At 52.3% G+C, this 15,627-nt stretch overlaps 5 protein-coding genes across 5 annotated transcripts; 2 read left to right on the top strand and 3 right to left on the bottom strand.

Moving 5' to 3' along the window:
- Positions 1-750: 750 nt before the first annotated feature.
- On the bottom strand, positions 751-5,250 carry RPB2 (DNA-directed RNA polymerase II core subunit RPB2). Its single transcript, XM_046090514.1, has one exon. It carries the CDS (start codon positions 4,973-4,975, stop codon positions 1,367-1,369), a length of 3,609 nt encoding a protein of 1,202 aa, XP_045946489.1. The 5' UTR covers positions 4,976-5,250; the 3' UTR covers positions 751-1,366.
- Positions 5,251-5,467: 217 nt separating this feature from the next.
- Positions 5,468-7,695, bottom strand: LDX57_008791 (beta-catenin-like protein 1; the record flags this gene model as incomplete). The annotated part of the gene is made up of 9 exons (XM_046090513.1): positions 5,468-5,550; positions 5,613-5,730; positions 5,783-6,633; positions 6,687-6,780; positions 6,828-7,062; positions 7,117-7,223; positions 7,273-7,505; positions 7,563-7,617; positions 7,669-7,695. The coding sequence occupies 9 exons, from the start codon at positions 7,693-7,695 to the stop codon at positions 5,468-5,470; spliced, it is 1,803 nt and encodes a 600-aa protein (XP_045946488.1).
- A 344-nt stretch (positions 7,696-8,039) lies between these two features.
- On the top strand, positions 8,040-8,284 carry LDX57_008790 (putative TOM core complex subunit Tom6; the record flags this gene model as incomplete). The annotated part of the gene is made up of 2 exons (XM_046090512.1): positions 8,040-8,162; positions 8,231-8,284. The coding sequence occupies 2 exons, from the start codon at positions 8,040-8,042 to the stop codon at positions 8,282-8,284; spliced, it is 177 nt and encodes a 58-aa protein (XP_045946487.1).
- Positions 8,285-9,430: 1,146 nt separating this feature from the next.
- LDX57_008789 (transcription factor domain-containing protein) lies at positions 9,431-11,836 on the top strand (the record flags this gene model as incomplete). Its single annotated transcript, XM_046090511.1, has 2 exons — positions 9,431-10,006; positions 10,058-11,836. 2 exons carry the CDS (start codon positions 9,431-9,433, stop codon positions 11,834-11,836), a joined length of 2,355 nt encoding a protein of 784 aa, XP_045946486.1.
- A 471-nt stretch (positions 11,837-12,307) lies between these two features.
- On the bottom strand, positions 12,308-14,010 carry NPT1 (nicotinate phosphoribosyltransferase; the record flags this gene model as incomplete). The annotated part of the gene is made up of 5 exons (XM_046090510.1): positions 12,308-12,522; positions 12,591-13,026; positions 13,078-13,697; positions 13,757-13,840; positions 13,899-14,010. The coding sequence occupies 5 exons, from the start codon at positions 14,008-14,010 to the stop codon at positions 12,308-12,310; spliced, it is 1,467 nt and encodes a 488-aa protein (XP_045946485.1).
- Positions 14,011-15,627: the final 1,617 nt, after the last annotated feature.

Raw genomic sequence — 15,627 nt, 5'->3', positions numbered from 1 at the left:
TGCAAATTAGAAAGATGGTAAGAGCGCCTTGGCGATTAAAGTAGCAGGTTGAGCAAGATAGTGTCTGAGCTGAAACGGGCACAAGTCGACCGGCGACAAGAGACGAACCGTTAGGATTGGACAATTAAGAAGTATCCTGGCAGGTAAAAAATATGGGGATGGGGGCTTCAGAGAGCACAGCTCGCCTGAAGAATTGAAATGAGAAAGGGTTTTGAAATATTTTGATAGGAAGGGGGAAAGCAAAAGAAGCAAAAAGATTAATAGTATATAATGCAGAACCGAACAGAACAAAAAACCAATGCAACCAGTGCACAGGATACTTCGAAATTAAGGGCAGCTCAAAAAGACAAGACCAAGCTTGCTGAAGAGAAAAGAAGAGAAGAGAGGAAAGGAAATCAGTTGGCGGCTGCGGCATCTTTAAAGAGCGCCTGAGGCTGTCACCGCGCGAAGTATGCGAGGCCTGAGGATGCCTGAGGACCAATCGAGTTTCCGCTGCTATTCCGGGATGCATCTGCCGGTGGGTCCGCCGTGTCCTATCAGACTACCTCCTGGCCCTCCTTCTCACCCGTCACGGCGGGTAACCCACGAGGATTATTGGCCGGGTGACAGTCCAGGCGCTGTGACGAGCTCCTCCCATCCAGTCACGGGCAGTGAATGGTCCTCAAGAGGGTGTCCTGCAGGCCAAATGGGGAGTTAAGTTCAAAGGAGGGGAAGGACTGCCTTGAGCTGTCCCGCCTCTATTTTCCCTGGGTACACAACGATCATCTAAATTGATTTCGATATACTAGGTGAGTTAGGGTTACTGACTGCTATCAAGACAAGACAGGGAATGGTAAGCCAAGCAGGTACAATCGCTCTCCGTTCTTCCCTCCCAAAACAGCAAAAGTAGACTGGACGAAAAGAAAAAGAAGAGTGAAAAAGTAATATACGATGTAAGCCGCAAGAGGAAAGAAAAGAAAAATGAAATAAAAACATCCCTCAGTCCACGATACGCCGGAAAAATGCCACAACAATTTGTTTTTGGTCGCGGGAATCCCACGCGGACAATAAGGCAAGGAAATATAACAGGAATAGGAAGACAACTGCGCTAGGGCGCACATTACATCAAGGGCATCACCACGGGCGTTTCCCCTCACCGCACGGACACACCAGAGCGGTTGGTAAACATACGAGCGGCAATGTTCATCGAGGCCAGCTCTTGGAACAAAAGCTTGGCTGCATACGGAATATGCACTTGCGAGATGCGGTGCTTGTTGTTGCACAGTCGGCACTCGAAGAGGCCCTTCTTCAGTTTTCTGCAGGAGTGAGATTTCGTTAGCTTCATGCACCAGGGAGGGGAAGTCGCCAATCACGACCGAAGAAGAACTTACGCAACCGGCGTCATCAATCCGCAGTCATCGCAGATGTGAACGCGGAACGGGTCGGACACGTCGAACAACCGCTCCTTCAGGAAGGAGCTGGCTCCGTGCGCTATCATACAATCGCGCTCCATCTCTCCGAATCGCAGTCCACCGTCACGAGCACGACCCTCCACCGGCTGCCGCGTCAGGATCTGGGTCGGTCCTCGCGCACGTGCGTGGATCTTGTCGTCGACCATGTGGCGCAGTCGTTGGTAGTAGGTCGGTCCCAGGAACACTTGCGCCACCATCTTCCGTCCCGTGTGCCCGTTGTACATGACTTCGAATCCGCGAGACTGGTAGCCGTGCTCGCGGAGCAGTCGCGAGATCGAGTCGACCGTCACGTCGGTGAAGGGCGTGGCGTCACCCTCGAACCCACGCAGCGACGACACCTTACTGAGCTGACACTCGATCAAGTGAGCAATGGTCATACGCGACGGAATGGCGTGAGGGTTGATGATCAGGTCGGGGTTCAAACCCTCCCGCGTGAACGGCATGTCTTCCTGTCGGTAGGTGATACCGATGGTACCCTTCTGTCCGTGACGAGACGCGAACTTGTCTCCGATCTGGGGAATCTTGGTCGTCCTCATGCGCACCTTTACGAACGTCAAGTCGTCGTTGCTGGTCGTCACCACCACCTTATCCACGATACCGCTCTCCGTACTTCGCAGAGGCGTCGACACGTCCAGCTTGGTGTGCGCCTTGGTTCGCTGTCCGAGCTCCTCCGCGTCGGGAGCCAGAGGTGCCGTCTTACCGATGATAATATCCTCTCCGGAGACACGGACACCGGGCGCGATAATTCCGTCGTCGTCGATCTTGTCGTAGGTGCCCTTGCGCATACCGATGGTGTCGGCGCGCATCGGCTTCTCGAAGCGCTCCACCACCGTCAACCCGACCATCTTCTCGGTATCCGTGTAGGTACGGTAGAACAGACTGCGGAACAGTCCACGGTCGATGCTGCTCTGGTTCATGATCACGGAATCTTCCTGGTTGTAACCCGAATAACAGGCGATCGCAACGATGGCATTCTGTCCGGCCGGCAGTTCACGGAACCGCAGGAACTCCATGGACCGCGTGGTGGCCAGCGGCTTCTGGGGGTAGTAAAGAATGTTTGCCATCGTCTCCATGCGTTGGTCGAAGTTGGTCAGGAACACACCCATGGCCTGTTTACCCATTGCAGACTGGTAGGTGTTACGAGGGGACTGGTTGTGATCGGGGAAAGGAATGATACTGGCGCAGACGCCCAGAATCATACTGGGGTGAATCTCGCAGTGTGTCCACGTGTGTGCCTTCTGACTCAAGACGGAGCGCACACGCTTATTGGGGTCGTTCTCCTCTTCAGGTAGAGCGTAACCGGCCTGAAGGTGCTTGGATAACTCCAGATCCTCCGGCGTCATGACAATCATGATCGTCTCTTCCTCCTCCGCATCGACATACTCGACAACACCGCTGGTCACCAAACCCTCCCATCCGTAGTAGCGCTCACGACGCTCTTCGGGGTCCAGGTCCGGAGACAGTTCCTTGTCCTGTTCCAGTCGGCGGATGTGGTCCTTATTCAGCACCAGCGAACCGACGTTCTCACTGTTGGGGTCGTTGTCGACGACGAACAGCGGCCGACAGACACGACCAGCATCGGTGAAGATCTTGAACTCACGCTCACGGATGTCTCGGATCAGACTGACTTCGTGGGAGATCAGGTTCTTGTGACGCAAACCCTGCATCGTGTGAACCAGGTGCGCCGGATCCCGGTGAATACCGACCCAGACACCGTTGACGAACACCTTGGTCGCGTTGGGAGTGACCTGAGGCTCGAATTCTTCCAGGACTTCCATGTTTCGCTGGATCATGAAGTCGATGATCGGCTCGCTGGGCGTACCGACCGTGATGTAGCACATGAGGGCAAGGTTCTTGACCAGACCACAAGCCTGACCTTCTGGGGTTTCAGCGGGACAGACCAGACCCCAGTGGGTGTTATGGAGCTGGCGAGGTTTGGCGATCTTTCCATCACGTCCGATGGGGGTGTTGGTTCGACGAAGGTGAGACAGCGTGGAGGCGTAGGTGTAGCGACTCAGCACCTGAGACACACCAGCCTTCGAGCTGGCTGCCTTCTTCTGCTCACCCCAGTTACCAGTGGCAAGAGCGTATTTCAGACCGCCAGTCAAGGTACTGGCCTTGATACCGATGTTCAGATAGATCTCGCGGTTGGTTTCCACACATCGCTGGACGTAACGCTGGAGATCACGCGTCACCCTCGTAAAGAGCACACGGAACAGGTTGGCCAGAAGGGGACCGGCAAGATCCAGACGCTTCTTTCCGAAGTGGTCACGATCATCGACATCCCGGCGACCCAGAGCGCACTGCAGCAATCGGTGCACCATGTAACCCAAGAAGAACGCTTTGCGGGTCTCACTGCCTTCATTCTGGGAAATATGGGGAAGGAGTTCCTTCTGCATAATCTCGCGCGCGTACCGGATACGGCGGTCGTGGTTCATGCTGGACTGAGAGGATCCTCGCTTGGCGATGAAGTCCAGAGCCACCTCACGGTCCTGGATCACGAAACCCTCCTCAATACAAGGCTTCAGCATCTCGAGCATGGGGGTATCGTTTCGGTCGTAGCAGATGTGGTTAAGGATGTCCTCGTCGGAAACAACGCCGAGCGCTCGGAAGACGATGACAATGGGCACATCCGTCTTCACGTAGGGGAGGGTGGATCGGATCGTGGGCCCGAATCCTCCCTTCGCACTGTCACCCTTGGCAAAAAGCTTGATGGCCAGTTGCGAGAGGAGTCGCGAACCCTTCTCGACGGCACTTCGGATCTCCGCGACGTAGGGCGTCGGGCTTGGTGGTGCTTTCTTGAAGACCTGCACGGTGTTTCCAGCACTCCGCTCTTGGGCGATCAGAACCTTTTCACTACCGTTGATAACAAAGTAGCCACCCGAGTCGTACGGGCACTCGTTCCAGTCGTAAAGCGCCTGCTCGCCCAAGTCCTTCAGGACACAGTACTTGGACTTCAGCATGATAGGCAACTTGCCAATGAAAATGTTTTCTGTATCTTTTTGACCTGCAGGAAGCGGCTTATCCTCCCAATCGAGATATGTTCCTTTGTTCTTTTTATCATCGGTGGACTCGCCCATATCGTCATCGTCCCGGTCGGCGACTAAGCGCTCACGTCCTTCCATGATACGCTTGGAAATTTCGAGGAAAAGAGGACAGGCGTAGGTAAGGTTTCGTAGACGGGCTTCGGAAGGCAGGAGAAGATTGCTAACACCATCTCCTTCGATCACGGACGGCCGGGACAACATGATGCCTCCGAATTTGAGCTCGTATCGACGGATGACCACGGGGTCAACTTCATCTTCGTCTGGCGGAAGTGTTTGATCGAGCGTCACTTGGCCTTGTTCCTCCACCAGCTCCTGCATTGTCGACGCGACGAATTCATCGTAGGAGTCCAGCTGCTGCGACACTAGACCCTTGGTGTCGAAGAAAGATGAGATAACCGTCCAGCAATCCTCCGACGTGATCCCCTCCTCCATATCATCGTAGTACTCTTCGTCGTAGGCATCTTCGTAGTCGGCCATTTTGGCGAAAGGGATTCAATCACTAGAGCACAAATCGAATGAGTCCGTCAATCCGAGGGCGCAAAGGGCGCGACGCGCTCGAACAGAGATCTTGCCTCGAAGGTGAGGTTGGGTGCTGACAAAGACAGCAAGACCTTCAAATACAACAAAAAAACAAGAATATATTATGCAAAAGTGATAGAGACAAGAAAGAAAGCCGGGAGTCTCAGTTCGATGAAAGTGAGAGATCCCAGACCGACCGTGGATGGCAACGCAGCGACGCTGGAGGACTTTCACTTCTCCGGGCGCTGATGGGATCTTGAGAAGAGCCGCCACTAGCGCCTCGACCGCCTTGCTCGGCCTGAGGCGGGCTAGTCCCAGTGAGGGAGTGTCACGTGATATATTGTTCTTTGTTCAACTTTTGCTTTGTCTATTCGATACTAAAAGTATACAAAGCTGGTATCTATCTTACAACGTTGCACTTCATTATCTCCCAGAGTTAGACTATTCCTGTTACAGGAATTGCAAGAGCGTCTCAAGCATTTCCTTCTGATCCTTCTGCCCAGGGTCATCTTCCACTAGTCCTTCAATTTGCTCTGGTGGTCGTTAGCGGTCTGAACCATGACAAGCAGAAGGGGGCGAGACTGGTTTGGCTTACCTTTGAGGGTGGAGTGAATGAGAGATAGAGTCTCGTCGCGGTCTGCCAGGAGAGAGACGATCTTTCTCTTCGCGCCGTCGTCCTCGGCCACCAGCCATGCCAGAATAACGTCAATGAGCTGGAATCGATTATTAGTATCGAACAATGTAATGGGGTGTACTCAAACATACCTGTACGGAGAACAGACCAGCATCAAAACGACGCGAGAGCCACTCGGCTGCCATAATCTCTTGTTCCTCCTCAGTATAGCTCTTCCGTTCCTTAGCAATGGCCTCTTCAACCGGCGTTACTCTCGACGCATATTCCCGTCTCATTTTGATCAGCTTCTCGATCTTCTCGTAGTCCTTCTCCATGAATTTCGCGAGAGTTCGGATACGTGGGGCAGAGCCTCCTGGCAACAGACGCAGAAGAGATGCGAAAATACCCAAGAGGTGCTCAATGATTTGATGCTCTTGCTGCTTGTCATTAGCTCCAACCATGATACAGTGAAGAAACGTCTCGCCTACCTTTTTCATAAACATGCTGAACACAGTCTTCAGACCCGCTGCCTCTACTAATCGCTCGCAAGCAGGGGCTCCCCCCAGTCCACCTAAAGCATGATCGAGAACCAGTAGGCCACGCTGCTTGCTGAACTTTCCTTCTTTCAGCATGATTTGCGAGAGCTCGACACCCTCTCCTTCGAGGAACTTCTCTTTCCCAGCGTCCTCATCTACGAGGCATATCAGGCAATCAAACAAGTTCTCTGCGTACTCTTCTTCATCGGAATCCTTTTCGGGATCCCGTTTCCGGTATTGACTGAGTAACTGGAGAAGAGCATCCACTCCGTCTAGACCGATGAACTTTTCCCTGTTTTTGGAAGAGGATTGTAGTAGGATCGCAAGGATCTCGGCCGAATATTGCTGATTCTGGCTTACGGGCCTTTCTTTCTGTTGCACACGGGTGAGGAGCCACTGGAGCATCCCCGACTCTTGTCCAATTCGCTCCGCGATTGAGGTTTGCGATGCAAGGTTTTCCAAGACGCCTAGAATCCAAGTCAGTTTCACTGGATTTTGTCCAATGCCAAGCTGACCATACCTAGTACATAATACACTCCTGCCCTATCGGCCTCCGAGCCTTCGTCTAGTCGTGATAGGTTTTGGGAAAGAAGTTCGATGAGATCGGCGTCCAACTAGATTGGTCAGTGTTTGCGATCCAAGACGGAGACGGGGGATGTACCATTGCGTTGACCAGAACGTCCCATTGCTCTTGTTCCGCTTCGACATCTTCGTCTGTCAACTCACTGATGATTTGAATAGCATCAATGGCGATATCTGCGTTTTCGTGCGACAGGAGAGAAATCAGTGATCCGACACAGCCCATGGTAGCAAACTCGCTGTAGAGTTCCGGATGCTCGGACAGTATAGACAGCTCTTTGATTTCATTGTCCAAATCGGCCTCGGAGGCCATGAACCTGAGGTTGGTCAGTAAGAGACGTGTAGAGACAGAATTTGAACTCGAAGCTTACTTCTGGGGCTCATTTTCGAATTTCCCACGAAGCTCCGCGTTCTTCGAGATCTTCTTCTCGAAACTGAGGGCAAATCGCCGCAACCAAGCGACATCGAATTTCTCCGGCTAGCAACAATTTAGCACCACCACCAACGAACCAGTCTGCATACCATACCTCTGCCTCCCCTTCCTCGTGCTGATCGATATATTGCATCGCTTGTGCGGTCTGGCGTTCCATTCCTCCGCCAAAAAAGCGCCCTTCTTCGTCGTCGGGGACATCTTCGGCATCGAAGTCCGGAGGCAGCTCGGGGCCAGCCTCGCCGTCGTCTTCCTCATCCTCTACCATGGGAGATTTTCCGGATTTCACATCACCGCTTCCGTCTAGCTTGGCCGCCTTGTAAAGCTCATCTTGGATTGCGAATCAGTCATGGCACGGAGGAAAGCGATAGGTTATGCGCAACGTACTGGGGTCACTATTGGCATCTAACTTGCGCTTTGCGCTCGCTGCCGACAAGGGTTTCTTCTCTGGTCAGCATACGAACATATGTCATTGTAACGAAGACTAACTTACCTTGAAGAGCTCATCGATGCTGGTCATGGCTGCGGTTTGAGTAGGTCGCAAGGGGTACGAAAACTCCAAATCGACCACCAATCCGAGTGGATGCCGGTAGTGAACAAAATTTCAAGTCGAACCCCCTTTTAGAGGAAATATAGAAACTGTTTTCAGGTGATTTCCCGTGTCTGTCCCACGCTTTGTCCGCGATGGTTGGTCGCGCAGCTCCGAAGATTGTTACGGGGACCGCGACAAGCTAAAGACGCAATTGCCAAGCACGCGAAAGATTTCTCGGAAAGCTTTCCATCCATCCCTCCGCAGACTCTCTAACTACAACATCACCCTCTTTTCAACTACAGGACTATCTCCTTTCAGAACACTATTTCATCATGCCTGCGAAGCAAGTTGTCGTCTCCTCCGGTCGCCCCCAGAAGGGCTTCTTCGCCTCCGCCTACGATGAGATCACCCACCCCGAGAACGCCACCGTCGTGAGAAGTCTTCTGGTCTTCGGCGTAAGTTGTCACTCTGACGTTGTCATTTGTTTGGCTCTCTCAGAAATACTGACTGTTTGTCCGTACAGGCCGGTGTCGCTTTCCTTCACAGCAGCCTCGGCGAGCTCCTCCTCCCTCCGTAAGTCGAAATGCCTCTTACAAGGCCTACGATTCCCGCGCTTGTTGTGACGGCCATACTGACGAGCGCAGTATGTAAACCAATACCCGATTCAATTGTGAATCATTCTCGAGGTTGTGATATGGGTTTTTCGATATAGGACAGGCGATCGTCGGAGTCGATTAGAATTGTCGACATTGGCTTGCGATACCATTTTGCTGGGTTCGAATTAATGGATACGTGTATTATATTGCATTTTTTTGCTTCAATGAACAGAGTTCTCAACACCATCTGCCATCTTTTCGTGCCATATTATCCTCAGTCCACGAGTTCTCGCCGGTCGCTCGGATAGCTGCAACATGCGGATTGACGCTCAACGGTCACGTCTGTCTACGGAGTCAGACATCGGCTATCAACCATCATTCAGGTGATTTACAGACCATCTTCAGACCTTCAGAACTTCAGAACTTCAGACCATCCGGACCCTTCCTCGTTTCTCCGAGTACGCGTGCTTTGTTCAACCACAAATAGTAGGTGGTCGGATTCTAGTAGTCGATAACTAGACTCGTTAATTTCAAAATGGCTTGAATGACGTTTTTATGGTGACGATTTTCGGCATGATTTCATCTGTTGTAACTAAGGATAAGAGTTTGACTGTTGGCGCGGACGTAGTAGTAACTGGAAAATCCTGAGGCAGGCCAATCTGACATCACATTATTATGCAACTTTTATCCCGCGCATATAATTATGCCAGCACGTGTGGATGGAATGCCCAAGGCACCCCTGCGTAATCCTCCGGAAGTCAATCGATGTTTCTTTGTCGATGCCGTCAAGGAGGTCACTCTTCCACGCCACCGCCACACGTCAGAACTCATGACTCGCCCCATCCTTGGGACTGATTGAATTCCCGCGAACAATAGCCTACCATGCCAAGCCAAGCGACTACTATTATCAAATTGGCGGGGAAGCCCGCAAAAACCCCACACGGCCAAAGAATCCCGAACACCGCCTTCTTTAGCGCCGGGGGGCAGCGCTATGGGTTCCTTCAGAGTTCTGAGTTCTGACTGACGATCGCGGTGGTTTCTGTTCCGCACTGGGCCGCGTTCTTGCATTTGAGACATCCTGACCCCTATGCATTTTGCATCCAGATGCGGATAAACCTGCTGTCAAGATGATGACTGCCAAGCGGAAACTACACAACGCAGACGGATATGAAGACGGGCGCGTGGCCAAACGAAACAGTCTAAGCTACGATACTCATACGCCTTGGTTGCCAGATGCCAGGCCGCCGCGCGAATGGCGAACACTCGGGACTCGCGCAGTCCAGCCGTCTCTTCCGCTGGAGAACATGGTTTCCGCCGTCCGCGACCTCATCGACCCCGACTTCGACCCGCTTATTGCCATCCTCGACGACGAACCGCGTTTCCTCAAGCCGCTCCCTACTCGAATAGCCCCGGAAGATTTGGAATTTCTGCGATTTAGAGGGGCCCTATCGACCCCGGAGAGTGGACTGCGCAATGAACTACTGCGGTGCTATATCAAATGGGTCCATAGCTTCATGCCGGTGCTGAACCTGCAGGAGTTTTTGCGGTGCATTGCGCAGAATGATCCTAATGGAAACATCAGTCTTTTGCTGTTCCAGGCAGTGATGTTTGTGGCCACGGCATTTGTAGATCTGAAGCATTTGCAAGATGCTGGGTATGCCACGAGGAAGAGCGCTCGCAGTGCGTTCTACACGCGATTGAGGGTAGGCAACATCCGACGCGGAATCACTCCAGACGTACTAACGGGACCTTAGCTGCTGTATTCCCTGGACTGCGAGGAGGACCGGATTGTCATTCTGCAAACTCTTCTCCTGATGACATACTGGACAGACCATGTCAACCACCCTAACCGAGACATATGGGACTGGATAGGGGTTTGCAATACACAGGCCCAGTCTATAGGATTGAATCGAGACCCTAGCCCAGCCTCTCAGATGGATGTGAGAACGAAACGGCTGAGAACCCGAATTTGGTGGTGCATGTTTGCTCGAGATCGACTTATTGCGATGGGCCTACGACGTCCAACGCAAGTTAATGAAGGAACCAGCAACATACCCATGCTGAATCATGACGACTTTGATTTTGAACCTTTCCATCCGTCTGTTATCAATTTATTCCGTTGTCGCCAGCTCGAGGATGTTTCGCATCAGAAGCGCCTGGCAACCATGTTCATAGAGAAAACCAAACTGTGCCAGTGCATTGGCCGGGTGCTCTTCGCCCAGTACTCAACCTCACAGTGCCTTTTCGGTATGACCAACCGGACCACTATCACTCTGATTCCAAGACAGGCCTCTGAGTCCGAACTGGCCCGGTGCAGCCAACGACTCGATTCGTGGCTCAACTCCCTTCCAAAGGATGCACAATACATCCCGGCATCCAAGAACAACTTCAAAGATGGAGAGGATGTATTGCTTCTGCATGGGGCTATGGTTAGAATGCTGTACCATGCCACGATCAGCGCTCTGCATCGACCATGGGCGCTCTTGTCCAACAAGGATCAGACCCGGTCTCGCATTCAGTTGGCCGACAGGGCGCGCTCAAAGATGCAAGACGCCGCGATTGGGATCACACATATTATCCAAGGACTCAATCAGTTGAACCTTACGCGATTCCTCCCTCAGTCGGGCGTGACGGTCATCATCCCGGCGGCCGTCGCACATCTAGCAAACATCATGTCCGCTAACCCGGCAGTCCGCGAGGCAAGCCTCCACAACTTCCAGCGATGTGTTCAAGTCCTCCAGGGCCTGAAAGACATATACCCTGCAGCGGACATGGAAGTTGCGAACATCGAGGCGGCTGTCAGACTGCAAGCAGATAGTACAAGCACATACTTGAAAATAATGCAATACAGCCATTCCAGCAATACAAACAACCACCAGGCCGCCGAGTCACCGTCCCGAAAATTCAGCCACGTCTCGACTGTACAAACCTTATCTCCAACGGAAGACCCATGGAGCTCTCCGCGGGACGAACGGGCCCAGTTCAACAGGCCACAGCACACCAACCGCGAGCGATCACACTCGACATCCCAAGAACAGAATCCCAATCGCAAGAAATTCAGCACCGCATCCACAACCACCAATGGCTTTCTTTCTCCCGAAAAGGAACAGCCAGAGTCTACGCCTTCCAATAGCAACAATCTCAACGATCACTTCAACTCCACTCTCCCCCCCTCCGGCTCACCTTACGAAGACACAAATACCTTCCTCCGTACAGATCTATTCGACTTCGACATCGAGCCCGACTTCTCCTTACCCAACAATAACAATAACAACAGCACACCAAACCACTCCCTCTTCGGACTCGACTGGGTGCAGAGCCTCCTGCGAGACCCGGACGATAACCCCGAGCCCAACCCCGAACCCGAGCTGAATTTCAACTACCCCAGCTCGCCAATGGAAGATCACACCCGGGACATGTTCTCGTTCTCGGACAAGCAGGAATCGCGCTCGCTTGGGCACAGTAATACCGATATCACGGGCGATCTGGACAAGGATCTGGGACTTAACTCTGGGGATGAATTGTTTGGTTGAGATTGTATACATACCGTGGCCTATCTTTGTCTCTTTTTCTTTAGTATATATTATCTACTCAGGTTGCGTTGGAAGCGTATAGCGTGCATCTTTTTGTTATTATCATTATCGGGAATTCACAGTACATGGTTAGGTTAGGAATTTACGATGTTTGATTTAACTGCCGTCTATTCCTTAGCGAAGTGTTCATCTCTTCTGTAATTGAAACCCTAAAAGTCCGAGTTCAAGTAAAGTAGATCCATGTCTCCCACTCTATTTGATATGGTTACATAGCACAAATGGCAAAAAATGGTATCAAAATGGATGGGTAGATAGATAGATAGTAAGCACGGGACTCGCTCCTTAGCCTCTATTAAATCAACCATCGACTTAGAATAGGTGCTTTTTCTTTTCTTTCTCTCTTTTTTATGGTCATTTTTTGTCTTCCGCGGTTCCTGTTGTTGCTGCTCTTCTTCTTGTTGTTGAGGTGAATTACTTGCTCCATCGGTTACTCTCGTCGCCCTGCTCCCATTCCTGCTCGATGTATCCGAGCTGCTTCTTCACGGCCTGTACCTTCTCCTTGTCGCCTGTGTTCTTGCCCATGTTGTCGCTGAGTTTGACGGCTGGGCGGCCGTTCGCGGTAGAGATCTTGATGACGATGTTGAGGGGCTTGGATTTCTCGCCGGTGGTGGTATTGGTGTAATCATCTAGATTTCGATTAGCATGTATTTAGGAAAGGTGGCAGTGGGGGAGAGGAGAATGGGGGTTGGCGTACTGGTAAAGAAAGTTCCGACACCAAAGACAGGTTGGAAACCGGCTTCCTCCGCGATGGTCTTGTATTCCAGACAGAGCTCGATATTTAGCGAATCGGAGAACACGACCGTCTTCTTCTCCTTGATGCCTTCTTTGTCGTAGAATTCCCGCGCCAGGTGCACGAAGTACGTGGGGTCTCCGGAGTCTTGACGGATACCGGTGTATGCCTGGGCGTAGGTCGTGGGGGATTGTTGAGACCCGTTGTTGGAGATAGGTGCGGAGATTGGGGGCTTGGTGGCCGCTTCGCTTTGGATGTTGGAGTCGCTTGTCGTGGACGGCCCGGACGCTGTCGTGGTCACGGCGCCGACTCCGGCGCTGGTGTATTCGGGGATGGGTTTCCGGAACGCATCGAGGAATGCAGGTGTGCCGAATGTATCGGTCAATGCGACTCCCAGGACCTGCAGGCATTATTAGTTGAGGTATTTGCAAGTAGAGGCGCGCGCACTCACCCCCTCTCCGAAGCAGCCGAGCCAGTACCGTAGGGCCAGCTCGTTGGCGTTCGGGTAGTCATCCGTGATAGCCGCAATGGTCATGTACCATTCATGAGCCACCGTGCCCACCGGATTGACATCATACTTCATAGCGAAGTGAACGTTACTTGTCCCTGTGAACACACCCTTAAAGCCCTTATTCTTGGCTTCCTCCGCAGCCTGGGACAGTCCAGTCATCACCAAGTCGTGGGTATGGTAGTCGCGACGTCGTCGGGACCCGAACTCCGAAAACACGCACCCATGCTCAAGCAGCTTGAGGCCCTTGCGGTACGCTTTGTCGATCTGGTTGCTGTAGTCCCAGGCCTTATCGGAGAACATGAAGTAGGCCTCGCTGGTCAAAGCAAGGAGGGGGATTTCGTAGAGGATGGTGTCCAGCCAGAGACCCTTGATGATGTATTCCACGTCGCCGAAATCGTCATCGCTGCCGGTGTCGTTCACGGGAGAGAATTTGATCTCGATGTGCTCGGAGGGTTTGAGCTTGAAGGTGGTGAGGAAGCCCAGGTAGGCGTCGTTGAAGTAGGGACATCGTTTCTTGAGGAAGGCGATTTCGTCGTCTGTGACTCGGATGTTTGCGAGCTCTGATCAAAGGTTGAACATTAGAATTTGGAGAATTAAATAGGCAGGCATATTCGCATACTATCCATCTGTGCCAGAAGCCATTTGTAAGCACCCCGCGTCAACTTCATCTGAGGAGTCCGGTTGGTGAAGCTGTAGGTGACGTCTGCAGGTTTCCGTGTTAGAATCCGACCACAGTGGGTGATACCAGGGCGCACACTCACAGACATCAGGAAAGTACTTCAAGATAGCGCACTGCATCGTCAATTTATACAAATCGGTATCCAGAAGCGAGGAAATGCCCTCCGGAGGCGGAGGGGAGCCATTTTGACTCATTTTCGCGGTGTTCTGTCAAGGCTCGCGGGATAGACTAGGTGTCAATCGAGGAATTGTCAAAAGAGCAGGATGTACCAGTGAGAAGTTTCAAGCCTCACTCGGACTACAGACGACGCAATGTGCATGTAATATAGAAAAATCTCCGGCCGAGGATCGTCAGGAATGAGGGGAATCTCGGAGAAGATAAAGTTGTTTGCGCTGTTTGCACCGGAGGGGGCTGTCATCTGCGAGTCGACGTCATGATATAAGCATGGAACATTGATATGAAATTATCAGGCATGCTAGGATTAGCCTTGAAATGCTAGTGCAATTAATATATAGCCGATCTTAATTAAGCCCGTCCTGGTCGTTTGGTCCGCATGCGGATGTGGTGAGCATGCAGTACATACTTCGGACGACCTGATGCGGGCAATGATCATCTACCGTACTTCAATTGAACTATTTCAGACAGAGAGCGACGTCAATGAAATGTATATTACTGTTTAATGGCACTCTCCAGCCGGAATGCACATTGAATATCTCAAAAACTTCTAGGCTACATTTGTGGCCTGATATCTCAGGCCGCAATGCCCCTCCTGCTTGATAAGGCGTGCCTGGTGTGGCTGGAGACAGGTGTGGCGTGTTGTGGCTGATGCGTACGGCACGGAACAGGTATAGTCCGCTCGCGATTCCATCGCTGCCGCCCCATATTCACCCTCCGTCAATCATCGAAGACACACCCACCGAACGACGTTCCAGGCATATTGCCACTCCACTCTCCACTCAGCTCCTAGCGGCGGTAAACGACTTCGAATATCGTCAGATTGGGGTCCAAGTACTCCGTAAACCGCAAATACCCCTGCGCCCGAGGCGCAACTTGTCCGATCCCAATATCGCCGCGAATCGACTCTAACGAAAGATGTCGCACGGCTCTGAAGATTGCGCATCCGTACTTGAACAGTTTGTTCATGATGTCGCAAACTTACCAGCGGAAATCAATCACTTGATGGAGGAAATTCAGGCCAAGGACAAGATCATCCAGGACTGTCGCACGACCATCAACTCCCGCGACAACAGCATCCAGAAATTCATCAAACTGAATGGCAGCTTAGCGCCGAACCCCAAGGAGGAACAGTACGGAAAGACGATATTGCAGAATTTGGAAAGGTCGGAGCTCCTGCAGGACGAGAAAATCCAACTCAGCGAGAAAGCGGTGGTTCTGCTAGACCGGCAGATCAAGAAACTAGATGTCAAGATTCGCGACTTGCAGAACGACGGCGTCCTATCCAACGATCCTCCGATCCCATCGCTCTTCGTCAATAAAGATCAATATCGCGACCCTCCGAAGATCTTCCTCAGTGACTCCACCTTCGACTCGACATCCTACAACAGCTCGCCGCTCAACCCTACGTCCGGAAATGCCAACGTTATCATCGGCGCGACACAGCGACTCAATCAGTCTCTCGCTCGTTCAACGGGCGTCACTGCACTAGGCTCTCCAAACCACGCAAGAAGCTCGGCCCCAGCCACCCCTGCCGCCGGGACAACACACTTCCAACAACGCCAGCGCGAGTCATCCGCCGGTGCCGTGGAAAACAAACGCCGTCGCCTCAACGCATCCCTCGGAACCCTTCCCGC

Source organism: Aspergillus melleus (assembly GCF_016097325.1).
Source record: "Aspergillus melleus strain CBS 546.65 chromosome Unknown contig5, whole genome shotgun sequence".
NCBI classification, from domain to species: domain Eukaryota; kingdom Fungi; phylum Ascomycota; class Eurotiomycetes; order Eurotiales; family Aspergillaceae; genus Aspergillus; species Aspergillus melleus.
Note: the sequence above shows the minus strand (reverse complement) of the source record. Positions and strands in the feature narration are given on the sequence as shown.